The sequence below is a fragment of the Eretmochelys imbricata genome, chromosome 9 (genome assembly GCF_965152235.1).
Source record: "Eretmochelys imbricata isolate rEreImb1 chromosome 9, rEreImb1.hap1, whole genome shotgun sequence".
NCBI lineage: Eukaryota > Metazoa > Chordata > Testudines > Cheloniidae > Eretmochelys > Eretmochelys imbricata.
Genome location: NC_135580.1, coordinates 33,149,677 through 33,165,108, shown reverse-complemented (window position 1 = coordinate 33,165,108; position 15,432 = coordinate 33,149,677). Strand labels below are relative to the sequence as shown.

Below are 15,432 nucleotides of genomic sequence, written 5' to 3'. Positions count from 1 at the left end.
GAGTTGACGTTATCTTAGGCTCAGTTACCACAGGGCCTACACTGCACGGGGGAGGTGGGTGGGGTGTCGACAGCAGAAACGCTCCTGTTGACTTACCTTACTCTTTTTGTTGGGGGTAGAGTACAGGGGTCGACAGACGAGAGATTTGCTGTCAATTTGGAGGGTCTTCACTAGACCTGCTAAATCGAACACTCACAGATCAATCTCAGAGAGTGTTGATTCTGCCTGTAGTGTAGACATAGCCCAAGTGTTTCCAAAATGCACTCCCCAAGTGCTCTGTAAGCCAGGGGTCTACAATCTAGAGTTAAGGAACCTGTAGCCTAAGCTAAAAAGCATTGTGGTTGGATGTTCAATAGCAGCAGCATGAGGAGGATCCCTTTACTAGACTTGATGTTTCCCAGAAACAGCTGGAAATGGGTGCTGTCCCATTTGAGTAATTTGGGCGACTAAGGAAGTTGTGTGTAAAAGAGTCATGCATAGTACATAGTACTCCAAATATAAATAATGCTGTGAAGTTGTACAAGATTTGCTGTGCATGGCTGAAGTGAATTTTTTAGTAGGCCAAACATTCAAGACATTGGTCAGTGAGGGATATTCCCAAACATACTTACGATTTTTAAATAGCAAGACTGACAGAAGGTTGACCTTTTTTTAAAAAAAAAAAAGTACCTATGAGAGGATGCCAGCGCTCAAAAATTTCAACTTGAAAAAGCGATGCTTCAGAAAGTTATGACTCCTTGAAGACAGGTGGTTAGGACAGGAACACTTAAGCAACCTTAACTATAAGGAGTACTCTAACACCCTCACCGAACTAAAGCTTATGTGTAGAAACTTGAATTCATTAACATTTATGATGAATGGAGTGATCCTTGGATAGAAGTATTAATATTTAGAATAGTACTGAGTAGGGTGGATAAAAATCGATTTTCTTTTAAGACAAGGGATTTTTTAATCTAAATATACTTTATTTTTTAAATAAATGTACGTTTAGGCCTTAACATAGGATATCGTTTTTCAATTTAATCTGTTAATGTCATTTAGTAGAAGTACAAAACATTCTGAAGTGTATGGCAGCAAACCACTAAACTGGTGAAAGTCACAGGCTAAGCTCCTGGAACCAATCTGCTGCTAAACCAGCATTTGACAGCATTAGCCTCTTCTGCAGGTGCAGAGATGAAGAAAATACTATTTTCATTTTTTGAACAAGTCATTGACCTGAACTAGTTGAAAGTTAAATAACCATTTGGGGGTTGAAAAATCAGAAAAGCTTGTTTTCATTTTCCAAACTGGCAGGGACCTGACAGGGTCCTTACGCATCACCCCACTGGGGTTTTGAGAGAACAACACTCAAATCAGGTTCAGTCACTCCAGTAGGGGCACTCTGTAGTACTTCAGCAGTGATGAATTCTCAGCCTTCCTTCCAGCTGAGTCTTTCTGAATACTTCCTACCTTCAGAGAACCGTGGGACAAACAAAACTCAGGAGTAGCAAAACCACACAACAACAAGGAGAAGAGACACAGATAGCTCAAATGGGAACACTAGCCTCTACTCTCTCAGAGTCAGAATTCAAGTCCACTGAAGTTATAGAATACAGCACCCCTTATTCTTAAGGGAGTTGGATTTTTTTTTTTAGGCAAGCTTGTAGGCTCTGCTCACCACGAGGCCTCTTCCTGGGAGGTGGGAAGCTCATCATTCTGCTCCCTCACACAACTGCCCTTCCTCATTGAGTTTTCCCCTTTTAAATACCTCCTCCATTCCTGGCATGACTTGCAGGTGCAGAAGGGCAGGGCTACTCCAAACCAGAGCAGTTCCTTAAACCTTTCCAGGTTAGTGCAAGGTTTATACACCTCCATCACACAGACTATGAATAAAAACTAATTGTGCAAGCATGCAATCTACTAGTTTTAAAGCGTTGGAGGACAGAATGACCAGAAAGCATCAGTTCAACTAACTACCTACAGAAAAAATAAATAGTTCAGGTAAACTGTTTAATAAATCAGTTTTAAACACAAAACTTGCTTTGATAAACTTTATTCTTGTGTCCATTACAGTTAAGGTACATTTAATAAAATAATTAAATGCTGTTTTTGTGCACTGTTAATCGAGTTTTACTTCCCTTCAGAAAAGAGCTTGACAAAAAAAAAAAAATATCACATTTAGTAAATAAGTACTTCATTTTTAACATACTGAAGTGTAAATATTAACAATCTGATGAAGTGAGATTTAGCTCACGAAAGCTTATGCTCAAATAAATTGGTTAGTCTCTAACGTGCCACAAGTACTCCTTTTCGTGAATACAGACTAACACGGCTGCTACTCTGAAATCTGAAGAAGTGTACACTAAGCTATATAGTTGCTTAAAAATGTGTGTGATGTATCATCCTGTTAGCAAAAAAGCACCAAGTTTAAAATAAAGGTTATATTCAGTTGCAAATCAACACATCCTATAGGTTGGTAACCAGTAAGAATCCAACCTCTCTTTAGGAAATTAAGATGTACAAATCCAAAACAATAAAAATCAACTATTTAAAGAAAGGTTGCCTGCTTGCTGATTTAAACCTGATTAAAACCCAGTGATTAAAAAAAACAAAACCCCACAGCCACTCAAAAAAAAAAAAAAAAAAAAACACACCACACACACACACCCCCCCGCCCCCCAATCAATCCACCCTTGTACTCAGGACCCCATGTATCCCACAATCCTGCAGCCATAAAATATTTAGGCTAAACCACCCGTGGCTGCTCTGTTCTAGAATCCAAGCCCTCACCCTTTTTTTGTTAGAAACAATGGCTGTAGAGAAGCATTCCAAATGTAAAGTTAACTAAAGCAGCATTGTCTCCCTGCATTTACTGGCAGCGTGAAATACTATTTCTAAAGAGGTTAAACTAACCCATTCATCTGAATTCGTTTTATTTCAGAGTTAATATGCAAATTTCAAAATCAGCATGATTAGTTATATCACTGACTATTTTAGCCTAAGTCTCCCACTGGTATGTTTATCCCAGTATCCCAGACCACCTCCCCTGAAGACAAAAGCTCCAGCTTCCGCAACATCCTCTATTCAGTTGTCAAAACTTCCAGTTCTATTTCCACTTCTTTCTCTAACCCCAACACCTACATGCTGATGTGGAGCAACTTAAAATTAAGACAGTATTTAGTCTATAATGACTAGTTCATATTTACAAGACATGGAACTGCAAGACTGGTAATCTAATCTGGATTGTCCTACTAGACCAACTGCTTAAAGATGAAACAGACATCTTCAGAGTGAAGAAATTTATGTACGGGAATGCCAAAGCATATGTGCACTCAGTTCTTACAGGGCACTCTACAGCTCTGTAGTGTAGATATACCTTTGTTAAGAAAGCAGCTGGAATCAACACTCTTGTGATTGTAGCAGTAGGGCAATGGTTCTCAAACTTCATTGCACTGCGACCCCCTTCTGATAAAATTACATGACCCCAGGAGAGGAGACTGAAGACTGAGCATGCCTGAGCCCTGCCAGCCAGGGTGGTGGTGAGGGGGGCCAAAGCCCAAGCCCCACTGCCCCGGGGGGGGAAGGGAGGAGAAGAGAAGGAGAAAGAGCAGGAGGCCAAAGCCCAAGCGCAAGGGCTTTAGCCCCAGGCAGAGGGCCTGTAACCTGAGCCCTGCCAGCAAGGGCTGAAGCCCTGGGGCTTGGGCCTGGGCCCTGGACCCCAGTAAGTCTAAAACAGCCCTGGCGACCCCATTAAAACGGGCTTGCAACTCACTTTGGGCTTGCAACTCACAGTTTGAGACCCGCTGAGCTAGGGTCTATAATGAAAAGGGAGGTGGTGAGAGGGGAGGAAGGAGACAGCATAGAAGACATTAACTCTAGAGCCAAGCACTAGCATCAGCACAGGATGTGTTTAACTTGCCCTACCCAGCTTTGTACCAGCACCGATTCCTAGTATCATGGGTGTGTTCCCACATATCTGTGTGAAGCTGGATGGTCTGCTGAGGGCAAGAACAGCACTACTGCACCGGAACTCATGTGTAACAGTAGCATTTGGTATGGAGAAAAATACTAAACACAAGTCTTCTCGGTATTTCTTTCTGCCACTGGCTATGTGACACTAGCACCCTTTCTTGAGAGGCAGAAAAAGTGATAGGCCTCCACAAAGAAGCTTGCTGCACCAAGTGACAACACATCTAGATTTTTATGACTCTTAAAAAGTTACACATTTGATTTCTAGAGGGGTTTATTATTCTCTGAATATGCTTAAGTAGTGCAGTTATACTATGACTATACAATTTGATCTTTCTAGTGCTGCGTCATTCAGTGCACACATGATACATGGAGATGTGTGTTCACGTTTGATATCTCCCAGCTGGGAGGGGGAAAAAAGTGCGAAGAGTCTACATGCTTAGGAAAGCAAAAGCAGCTACCTCAAGGCCATGGCAACAAGTTTTACTACAGAAAAGCAAACCAACTGAGTCAACCCAATAGTAGAACAAAACAAAAAACCCAACCAACAACTTTGAAAGACATTAATTGGAGTGTTAACAGCAAGCAAGATTAAACAAGCAAGATTTGGGGAAGGAGTACAGGACTGGTAGATGGAGCACAAGTGATAAGAAATTCGTTTTTAAAGCAGTCAGTCATATGACCTACTATGTAGATTTCCGTTTGCCATCACATTGGCTTGACTTTGCAACAAAAGCCATTAAATAGGAGGGGCATGACAGCAAGTGGGTTTTTGTTAAAGACTGACAGTGCTCAGAGCTAGGAAGGACATGAAGGAGACAACATAAGCTGCTGGAAGAAAGGACGATTTAATAATTTGACAGTTGAGACAAGTGAAATGACTTTAGGAGCTGTGCAACAACTGTTTTTTGGGTTTTTTGTTTTTTTTTTAAATACATAAAGTTTTGGCTCCATGGAGGCAGGAACATTTTTTTAATTTCTACTATTACTAACATTAGTTCAGCTCTGCTGGTGTGAGCACTATTGGGAGCTCTACTGTAGACAGGATGCCAGGTAGCATGAGTAATTGTAGGAATGCTAGTGTAGGCCAGCTACCAATCATTATGTCCAGCTCATAACTGGTCTAGATGGTGGCTAGAACCATCTTATCTATACTAGAGGTGCCACCAATGGGAAGTGTATTTAGCGCAGAGAAAGGTCTAGACCTGAAATGCTATCTGGTAAAGCTCCTCATGCCCAGACCTCACACTTTCTTCCCACAGTGCTAAATACATGATGAGGAATACAAATGGTTTAAAAGTTGAAGTCAGTGTTACTTATCTGTTCAGTACTAGAATAAAAGCAGAACTACAAATATATTGCGTTAGGTAAATTCATTCTTAACTTTTGATTAAACTGCTACACCGTAACAACTGCGGTATCTAGAAAAGTGTTACTTCTAGAATAGTTATTCCAGAATAATGGTAAGAAGTGTCCCAATTAGTTCAGAAAGTAACCTAGTAGACAAATTGTGCAACTATTTTTCAACCAGCCAGCACAAACCTTAAAAGGAATATTTTAATCCATTTAGCCTATCACAAACATTAATAGTTAATGAAATATAAAATCAGTTTAAGTAATGAGGATATGCTTTCAAATTTTATTCACAGATGAAGGGTGAAAAGCTGACGATTGGGGAAGAGGGCTAAACATACCCAAGAAACTTCCTGGTTCAAGTAAACTAGGACCTGTTACTGTATCTACAGTGTGAACATCAAGTGACACCAGATTAATTCTAACACTGTTCCAAACAAGATTCCCATCTATGCACTTTAGAACTGGCTCAAGCCTTTGCTCTGACCAAGGCTTAAGTACATAGATTTTAAACCAGAGAGACTATTTGGAACATTCACTCTAAAGTGATACTGAAGATCAAGGATGTGTCTAAAAGTGTGCATGATTTGGAAAATATCAAATCACTCCCCAAAATTCCTATATCCTAGCAAATAAGAAACTAACTCTAATACAACAGGCAGTATCGAAAGAATAAACTGATCTGAAGTCCTAGGAACAAACATTTATGTAAAAGAGAAACTGCTTGCAAAACCAGAAGTTTTTCCTTAATTTAAGAAAAAAGGAGCCAGGGTTTCAGGTTCTCGAATAAAAAGACAAGCTTCAATACTTGCGCTCTCCCACCTATATATTTCACATTAGATAATGATTGACATAATCTATGCGTAAACTCGGAAGGATTAGATTTTTTTTTGGTAAATGTTGATTTCATTATACAATCAATCAACAAAAAGTTTATAGATAGGTAACAGGAAAAATGCCACTTGAGAACTTTGTTTGACTTAAGAATAACAACTTTGTATATTTTGACACGTGATACGACAATTTATGTTTTAACAGCCTACCTACACCTAATGGCAAATTTATCATTGACTAGTTTTGACTATTAGACCAGAGACTGTCCACATGCTGTAGTATTAAGGCCTTCTATTAAGCTCCAATTCAAAAGCCATACCACAAAAATCATCATATTCCAGGAAAGGTACACAATCATCCACCACAGGCAGGGAAATCCTGTTATTCGTTTGCCAAGCTTTTCCATACACAAATTTGATTTCCCCCTCCCCGCCATCCCCCACTAACTTGACCCTCACCCTGAAAGCTAGTGGCATGATGTAAACTTTCATTCCCTGTTACATGAAAGTGAACTTTCTAAATTATTTCTACAAGAGTAATTTATTTGCAACAATCACAATGTTTATCCTGTTTTAGTTACTAATCCTAGCTAATTTTCATCATCAGATTATTTACTGGAAGATACCTATTACTCTACCCTATTGCCTATGCAGGGCTGTTCCCTGTAGTACAAGTTTTACTGCTTTGTCTCAAGTGGCTTAAGTGATGTGGCTTATAATACTTTGCTTAAAGAGATGTCAGTTTAACAGCTGCAATTTAAGCCAGAAAAAGCTTCTTGAAAATGAGGCCTATTTTCTTTAAATGCCACCATATTATTTTTATTTGTGCCCTCCTGTATCACCCTAAATAATTCTTCTCCATCACTGGTATTAATTTATAAATACCTGAAAGGCAGTCATATCCACACACCACTTCTCTCCAGTTGCTGTTTATCCCATTAGTACACATCTAATTTTTTCCTCAAATCAATACCCACCTCCCTATCTTCCAATCTCACTCCCATTTGCTGATACCTTTGTGACAAAGATGAGTCCATAGATGAATGCAGTATTCTGGGTGCCGTGTCACCAAGATAATACAGAGATGTATTATCACCTTCCCTGCTCCATGACTTGACATATGTCTGCAGATGTAGCCCAGGAACTAAAAATACCACCATGCTGTATTACATTATGTGTGTCTAATTTACTGCCCATTACCCTCAAATGCTTATTAACACACTAGTGTTTTACCAATTTCTTGCTTTGAATTAGTTTTGTTTCCACACACCCGCACCCTTAGATGTAGGTCTGCATTTTCCCCAGAGATGAATTTAGTTTTAAGAGTCTGTATATGAGATGTGTTGATTTCATGAAGGAGTAGTCCACACTGGAAATCAAACTAGAGCTAAAATGGATCAACTGCCACTTGATTAACAGGTTGAAATGTTACCCATGTTTCACTGCTACACTTTGGACAAATTTAAAAAAAGTTATTGTTCAAAATAACACTTCAAATGAAGAAAGCCTACTCTGGCTCAATCTCTTGGAGTCAATGAAACCAGTAGGCTTTTCCTTAAACATTAAACTAAACTAGAGTTAAAATTGGAGCGAACTAGTGTCAGGAACTTATGTAAATCTGATTAAGATACAGGACATTATTTTCAAATAGCTTTTGTATCACAGTGGTGAGATCAGTAAGATTCACATTAAGTCTCACCTTCCCTTCCTGCCTCCCCCCTCCAAAAAAGAAAAAGGTCAGATTGAAAGCAGGCATTCAAGGAGGATGTGAAATTAAATGTCTGTCCAGCCATTTTTATTTGTTTTGCTCCCTTCATTTACTTGCCTTTACTCTGTCCATGTGCTTGGTTCTACATTCAAGCAACCTTTGAGCTTCACAACCATACAAACTACTATCCCTTCACAAACTGCTATCCCTAAAAGCACACTATGTTTAGCAGACCTTAGATTGTAAGAAGTAGTACATGGCACTATGATTGATAAGAACTATGTTAATAACATGAACATAAGACTAGCCATACTGGGTCAGATGAATGGTCCATCTAGCCCAGTATCCTGTCTTCTGCCAGTGCCAGATGCTTCAGAGGGAATGAACAGAACAGGGCAATCATCAAGTGATCCATCCTAAACCTCTGACTGCCAAAAACTGGGCCTGGATGATAGGGACACCCAGAACATGGGGCTTCGTTCCTGGCCATCTTGCCTAAGAGCCACTGATAGACCTATTCTCCATGATCTTATCTAATTCTGTTTTGAACCCAGTTATACTTTTGCCAGGTGATGCTGCAAAGGTCAACTAGTTCCATAGGTTGACTCTACGTAGCGTGAAAAACTTCCTTTTAATTTTAAACCTGCTGCATATTAATCTCATTGGATGACCCCTGGTTCTTGTGTTATGTAAACAAATAACTAACACTTCCCTATTCACTTTCTCCACACTATTCATGATTTTACAGATTTTTATCAGACCCCCTCCCTTAGTCTTTTTTCTAAAATGACCAGTCCCCGTCCTTCTAATCTCTCCACATACGGAAGCTGTCCCCTAATCCTAATCATTTGTTGTCCCTTTCCAATTCCAATACATATTTTTTGAGGTGGGACAACCAGAGCAGCATGCAGCATTCAAAGTATGGCTATACCATGGATTTATGTAGTGGCATTATATGTTGTGTCTTATCATCGATCCCTTTCCTAATGGTGTTTAAAATTGTTAGCTTTTTGGACTGCTGCTACATGTTTCAGAGAACTAGGACTCCAAGATCTCTGAGTGGTAACTGATCATTTTGACCCCATCATTGTCTCTGTACAGTTGGGATGTTCTCCAGTGTGCATTACTTGGCACTTAACATTGAATTTCATCTGCCATTTTGTCACCCAGTTTTGTGAGATCCTTTTGTAACTCTGCAGTCAGCTTTGGACTTAACCATATGTGAACACTGCCACCTTATAGTTTACCTCTTTTTCCATATTCCAACATATAAAATTGTACTGACCTGCAGTCAATCACCAGTCTCAAGGAATATCAACAATATGCCTATTCCTAAGAGTCTAGTGCCTGTCATTTACAGGCAGCCTTAGGAAAGTTTTCTAACCCCTCCCAGCCTTTTTTTTTTAGTCACTATATTGAAATATGCTCATTTTCACCTTTACACTTACATGGATACAATACAATAAAAGGGAATTTGTGCAGTCAGTAAAATGTACATATCTTTAGAACAAAGAACATCTTGCTTTCCAGAAATTTTTTTTTGAAAGAATTCACAGTGAACCTGGAATCGGAGATTATGTGGAATCAGGTGACTGACCAGATACCTCAGCCTCCACTTTCAAATACCAATACTTTCTGGAACCCCATGTTCAAAACCCAAGGAGGAGGACTTAGCCCTTCAGTCTTCTGAGGGAGATAATTGCAGAAGACTGAATTTTACTGTGTATTGCGTCTTCTGGATAAGACCTTAGAAAAGTACTCCTGTCTGTTCAGCATGGACATTAAGAATCCTTCACCCCACCCCCACCAAATGTACAAGCATCCTTTACTAAAGACAACCCTCTTCTCACTATTGTAAAATTTTGTTGCTTGCAGATGTGTTGCCTCCCCTCCACCCAAGAAACAGACAACAGCTATATTATTAGCCACCAAGATAATGTGTCATATTGTAAGCTGTAGGAACTGAACACCTGTTAAGTTAACAAATGTGTGGATGCAGTCAGATTCAGAACTTTGCCTTCTGGTGTAAAAATAAATAAATAAAGCTATTACGAAGTTTCTAATTGAATACTCAATGTCAACAGCTCTACCAGACAATACTTAACTAGCTTTCCAAGCACTAATTAACCATATCTGTTTGGGGTGATGGGGAACAGAGAAAATGATGCATGGCTCAAAAGATTAGAATATTCGTTAAGTACAGTATTTGCAACACCGTCTCATATTACATTCAAATGTTTTCAGTAAGCATGTCTTGAACTGAAGTCAGCCACTTTGTGCTTAGTTTTCCAATAATCTTGATAGCACTATTAATTAGCAGTAGTATCAATCCTCCTCCTTATACACATTAAAAATATGGCTGAATTCTGTACTGGGTGATATGCAAGAGATTAAGGTCACTGGTCTCAGTAAGCACATTGCAAAAAATTGCTACTAGACTCCCTATCCATAGACAATTTGGTTATGTGTGCTAAAACATGAGTTGCCAGATGGAAGTAAAGACAATTCCACTAATTGCACATTTGCATAGCCAAAGCAGCCAAGTTCTTTCAACCCGATAAGAAAGGGCTATTATATGGCAGGATGGAAAAATATTTGTCCACACAAAACTGATTGCCCCAATCACCTGAATATCATTCATTTAAAGAGACTAGTTAACTAAGTCATGCTCTTAAAACTGACAGCACATTTGATATCATAAAGAAACGTTACTAGAAATGTTCTATTTACAGAATACTGCTGCTTTCAGGTTTTATAACTGGCTTTTGTTTCATGATTGTCTTTGGCAGAATGTTGTTTTTATCAGAAACAGATGCTTATTCTCAAGCGTGAGAAGTGAAGATACTTTCCTACCATAGGAAACACAGGACTTCATGTAAAGTGCAGAAGCTGGGAATTCAAGGAAGAAAGGGGTACCTAAAGACTAAGCCCATGCCACTTTCAGCTTTTCCAGATAGCAATAGCTAGCTGATGGCTCTTGTAGGAAAATCCTCAAGCATGTAACTGATTCATAATACTACATGTAGAGCAGTATATCAAGAGTTAGTTCATAATAAAATTTACTTCAAAACATGTAGACAAAGCTAAGACTCCTTAACCATGAAATCTTATTATAACAGTGCCACTGCCTTCCTTGAGCAACAGCAGAACCAGGAAAGGACAGTTACAGTTCAGGTCTACTACTGCTAAGTAATCTACAATGGACACATACTTGGATATCATTCCTGCATCTCAAATAGCTTTACAAAGAAGGTAAATATTGGCCCCATTATACAAGTAGGGAAACTGAAGCAGAGAGGTGACATGATTTGCCATGGGATCCAGTACACCAGTGGCAGAGGTTAAACTAAGGAACAGAATCCAGGTCTCCTGAGTTCCTGTCCAATTGACAGTGCACTGTATTACACTGCCTTCATAGTAAGAGCCCACCTTACCCTACCCCAAAAATGCCTCTTGAGATATTACAGGGCTCTATTGGCCTCAATTATGTTTACTGGTTTACAGAGGTGTCTTCGGAATCTGTGTATAGGTGTGGCATCACTGAAATAGCAGAAACAAAAGATATATCTTTTAGAATGTTACAATGTAAATAAATTATGACAAGCAGTACCCACCATTTAATAGGTTTCTTAGGTGGTTATAAGTTACTTTACTTAGCCTTTGGAATCTTTAATCCTTAGTTGTTACAGCATATTGTTTAGCAAAACTACCAAAGCTGTATTTAGGGCCCATCTACCCTACAAATACAAGCTCCTGAACCACAACGTATAGCACAGAGACATTCTAGCCACGTTCCCAACTAAACTAGATAACATGGTTTAAGGGTACAACTGTTCTATAGTCAGATTATCTTACTGGTTCTATTAGTAGTGTAAATAGGCCTCAAAGTCTTAAGGATCTGACAACTAAACAGAGGCAAGCAAGAAAACTCAAAGCTGATTTTTTTAAACCTTTTCTGCCTAGACATTGCAATATATCACCCACTGTTTAGAGGCTTTTGCAATTCATGTTTTGTTATCCAAGGCTTTGCATCTTAGATACAATTAGACATTTCCTTGCTTTTGAAGATTCATCAGACTAAATGTTATCTTAGTGTGCTTTCAGGGTCTAGTTTTGAAGAGATAAATAATCCCGTCACAGAAGCAAAACACTGGCACCTAGCCTGTGGTCCCTGGCTGGAGTAGTACTTAATTGGTTCCATTCTTTCCTCTGAAAGAGGAGCATTAGCTGATCTATAAAATCCTGAAAATTCTGGGGTCTCTGCTGTGCTGAAGCTGTCAATATGGTGTCTTAAACAGCTGTTTGTTCATAGCCCCTGAATGTTAACCATCTTGAGGTTTGAGATTATGCTTTCTCGGGAAGAGCGACAGCGATGTAAACTCATTTCTCAAGTTGGTCTGACAACCACTGAGTGAAATGATGAGACAGCCCATCTCTTTTCCTCAGGCTTCTAAGGATGGGAGGCTTTGTGGGTGCAGCAAGTTTTGGAGGATGCGTTCTTTCATTTTATACAAGGAACATAAATGTACGCACACCTGAATCGCATAGCTGAAAGCCTTTTAGAAATTTAGTAAGTGTGGTAAATAAAAGTTAAAGATTACCACAGTTTGTTAGACCATTTTGAATACCACTTAGTAATAAGTTGTCGCAATAGACTGCCTTATTTACAATATTTACTCACTAAAATATTGCTTTTAGGCTCATTGTACTCATCTGACAATTTTAGCCTTTTAATATGTTATGCTTAAAGTTAAACAAACTGTCACTTATCAGACATTTTAAAAAACTCATTAAAAATATAAATATTGAGAATTCAGTTGTCTTTAAAAAGACAGCCACCAAACCTCAGAACTCCTGGGGAGGAGAGGGGAAAAAAGGAAAATAGGGCACAAAGTGGAAATAATGACCTCCTTAATTACAAGATTGTTAGCGGCTGCTTGACTTGTACATATTTCTACCTGTACATATGCAGAGACAAACCAAATCTTATTCATTCTGAGGAAAACTCCTTCATTTTTTATTTTTAATTTAGTTTTTAAAGTTTCTCTCTCTTGTGATAAAGGATTTGGCTGTGTGTTTCAATTCAGTATCCCTTATTCAAGCTGCCTTGTCAAAAGATGACAGCCCTGAGAACTCCATGAAACTCAATATTTAAGTATAAACGTAAGCTTATGCTCTCAAATAGAGAAATTCAGAGTCACCCTCTTAAAGTAAACTTTTATGATGTGGCCTTAAATCCAGTGTATCAATACTGCTGCTGAACAGGATGAAGAAAGACGACTGTTTACACTGACACTCATCCTGAATTAGGATGATTAGTGGATGGTTGCACATATCAAAACCACCCTGAAAACAAACCGAACGCACTCTAAAAGCATTTCCAAACCGTATGCCAGACTTACGAGGTGAATTTAGGCCAATGCCAAGCTCTCATTTCTTTCCCCTTGTATAAATGCGACACAATCGAGCCGCACATGCAGGCCTCTCTCTCTCTCCATTTCAGGCAGGACCTTTGTTCCATTCGTTGATGTTTTTCCCCCAAAGCCCGTGACACGACTTTCCACTTTTCCCCCTATTATTTTCCGGTTCACAGTCTAGACTTTCAGACTCCCGATCCCTTAAAACACCCAACTGCGGAGAAACCCGATGAGCCAGTGCATTAGGAGGCGGGGGGAGGGGGAACAATAAAAAAGTTGAACAGCAGGAAGATGGGCCTGCAGGTCTGGTAAAAGCCCCGGCATCGGTTTGTTTACCAGCCCCAGACAGCCAGGGCAGCAGCTAGGAAGGGATCGGCGTGAGTAGTGTGAGCACCCCCCACACACAAAAATCTTCACGGCTCCCCAATACCCAGCCACTCTCACCGATACAGTATCACGGGACTAGCAGTAAGGGGGGTGACGGGGGAGGAGAGAATTTACGTGTGAGCATTATGCAAACAAACGGCAGGACCAAGGGACTGGTTACTTCACTGAAAGCAACAAAAATGAAGAGAGGAAAAAAAAGGGGGGTGGGGAATCAGCTCTGAACCGATGCGGGTAGAAATAATCCTCTCGTGGGTAGTCAGTATTGTAACTCGAATCAACACCCTCTCCCCTCGCCTGGGAAATATGGACGGCGGCTGATTATTTTGCCTTTTCTTTCTCCGACTGGGTTTTTGTTGCTTTTATAAAAAAGGTGACTCGATAGCGCCTTAAAAATAAGTATAACAACAACAACAGGGAAAGGGGGTTTATGGGGGGAGGCAAATACAAATCTGGTTCAGTAGCGTCAACCCTGACACTAGCCTTTTGTATTAGCAACTACCCAGGCTACAGAGCTAGTCGTAGCTGGTGCGGAGAAGAGTCCTCCACCTTGGGGCTCCAGGCTGTCGGGAGCATTGTGTGAGGTAGGGATTGGGGGCAGCTTCTCCCCCCCCCCTTAATATTTTGGGGGCGGTGGGGGTGCATTGAAGTCAGCTTCCAGTGGCTGCTTGGCCATTTTGTCAGCTCCATTTCTACCACCTCCACCCCCTCATCCCTTCCTCAGTGAGGCCTCACCACCAGAATCCTATTATTAAACCCAGGGCCCTCTTCGCCCTTCCACCCCCTTGGCCTCTCCCGATCATTACACCTCCTCCCAGGCCCCAACACTCACTCCCCCACAAACAATGCCTGGGATGGCGCGTCTCCCCTCCCCCCTGCCCCGGGAAGGGCAGCTGAGCTCATACCGGGGGTGACACAACGGGCCTGACCAAGCCAGCCTAGGGCAGTTGAGGGGGCCCAGCGCCCCACTCACATCCTCAGTGCCTAGGAAAAGGGAGAGGAGCCCCATGTACCTAGTTTGTCCCGATGCGGCCTCCGCAGACGCTCCGTGCCACCCCAGCAGCAGCTTCCCTTCCCTTCAATTATCAGCTGAAGCCGCAGCACCGACCAGCGCGCCGTCCGCTTCCGCAGCCGAACCCCTTCCAGTGGCACAGGGGGAGGCTGGGGACTACTTTACCCCCCCCAACGGAGCCCGCAGCCCCTACCCGTCCCCCCTGCCTAAAGGCGCTCCCCCTGCCCGGCTGGCCGCCCCCCGCGAAGCCCGCGGACCGGCGGTTTGCTCGTCCTGCTTCCCTGCGCTTCCAGGCGTTTCTTGGCCTACCGAGCGGTATCCTTCCGCCGGGGTCGTCACCCCTGGGTCCATGGAAGTATTTCCCCTCAGGTCAGCGGGGCTGGAGGAACGGTTTTTACCAACTAAGGGGTGTATAGGACCCTCCTCGCCGCTGGGGCGAAGACCCCGCTGGGCTAGAGCGTTAATATCGACCCGGCTCCTTTAAGAGGGGGCTGGGCTCCCAGTGACCTCTCGTGATGCCCGCCCCTTCCTGGTTGCCATAGTCACCTCTTGCCAGCGTCCCAAAATGGCGTCTCTACTGGAGGAGAACTTGTTTGAGACCCGCGCGCAGGCCCCAGCCCCCAGCAAGGACTTCTACCAGCTGATCGTCACCCAGAAGGAGGTGGGTGAACGAAGGAAGGAGGTCCTGCCTGTGGCCTCCGCCAGCGCCCCCATCCCACTGCCAGCTGCCCACCGGGCTGTTGCTGCTCCGGCTCGCACGCAGATGAGGCAACTCAA

The 15,432-nt window shown here is 41.6% G+C and overlaps 2 protein-coding genes across 8 annotated transcripts in view; one reads left to right on the top strand and one right to left on the bottom strand.

The window, feature by feature from the left end:
• The window catches only part of TRIP12 (thyroid hormone receptor interactor 12), a 152,351-nt gene extending 137,259 nt beyond the window's left edge, over window positions 1-15,092 (bottom strand). For 5 of the 7 annotated variants that reach the window (XM_077826438.1, XM_077826442.1, XM_077826443.1 and 2 more), the window contains exon 1: window positions 14,657-14,808. The gene's annotated coding sequence lies outside the window, so the exon portion shown is untranslated. Of the gene's footprint in view, window positions 1-14,656; window positions 14,810-14,964 lie in introns of those variants that run through there. The other 2 variants (XR_013347117.1, XM_077826439.1) reach the window with 2 other exon arrangements.
• A 128-nt stretch (window positions 15,093-15,220) lies between these two features.
• The window catches only part of FBXO36 (F-box protein 36), a 71,620-nt gene continuing 71,408 nt past the window's right edge, over window positions 15,221-15,432 (top strand). The window contains exon 1 of the mRNA XM_077826889.1: window positions 15,221-15,316. Within this exon, the coding sequence (XP_077683015.1) occupies window positions 15,221-15,316 (96 nt within the window). The remainder of the gene's footprint in view (window positions 15,317-15,432) is intronic.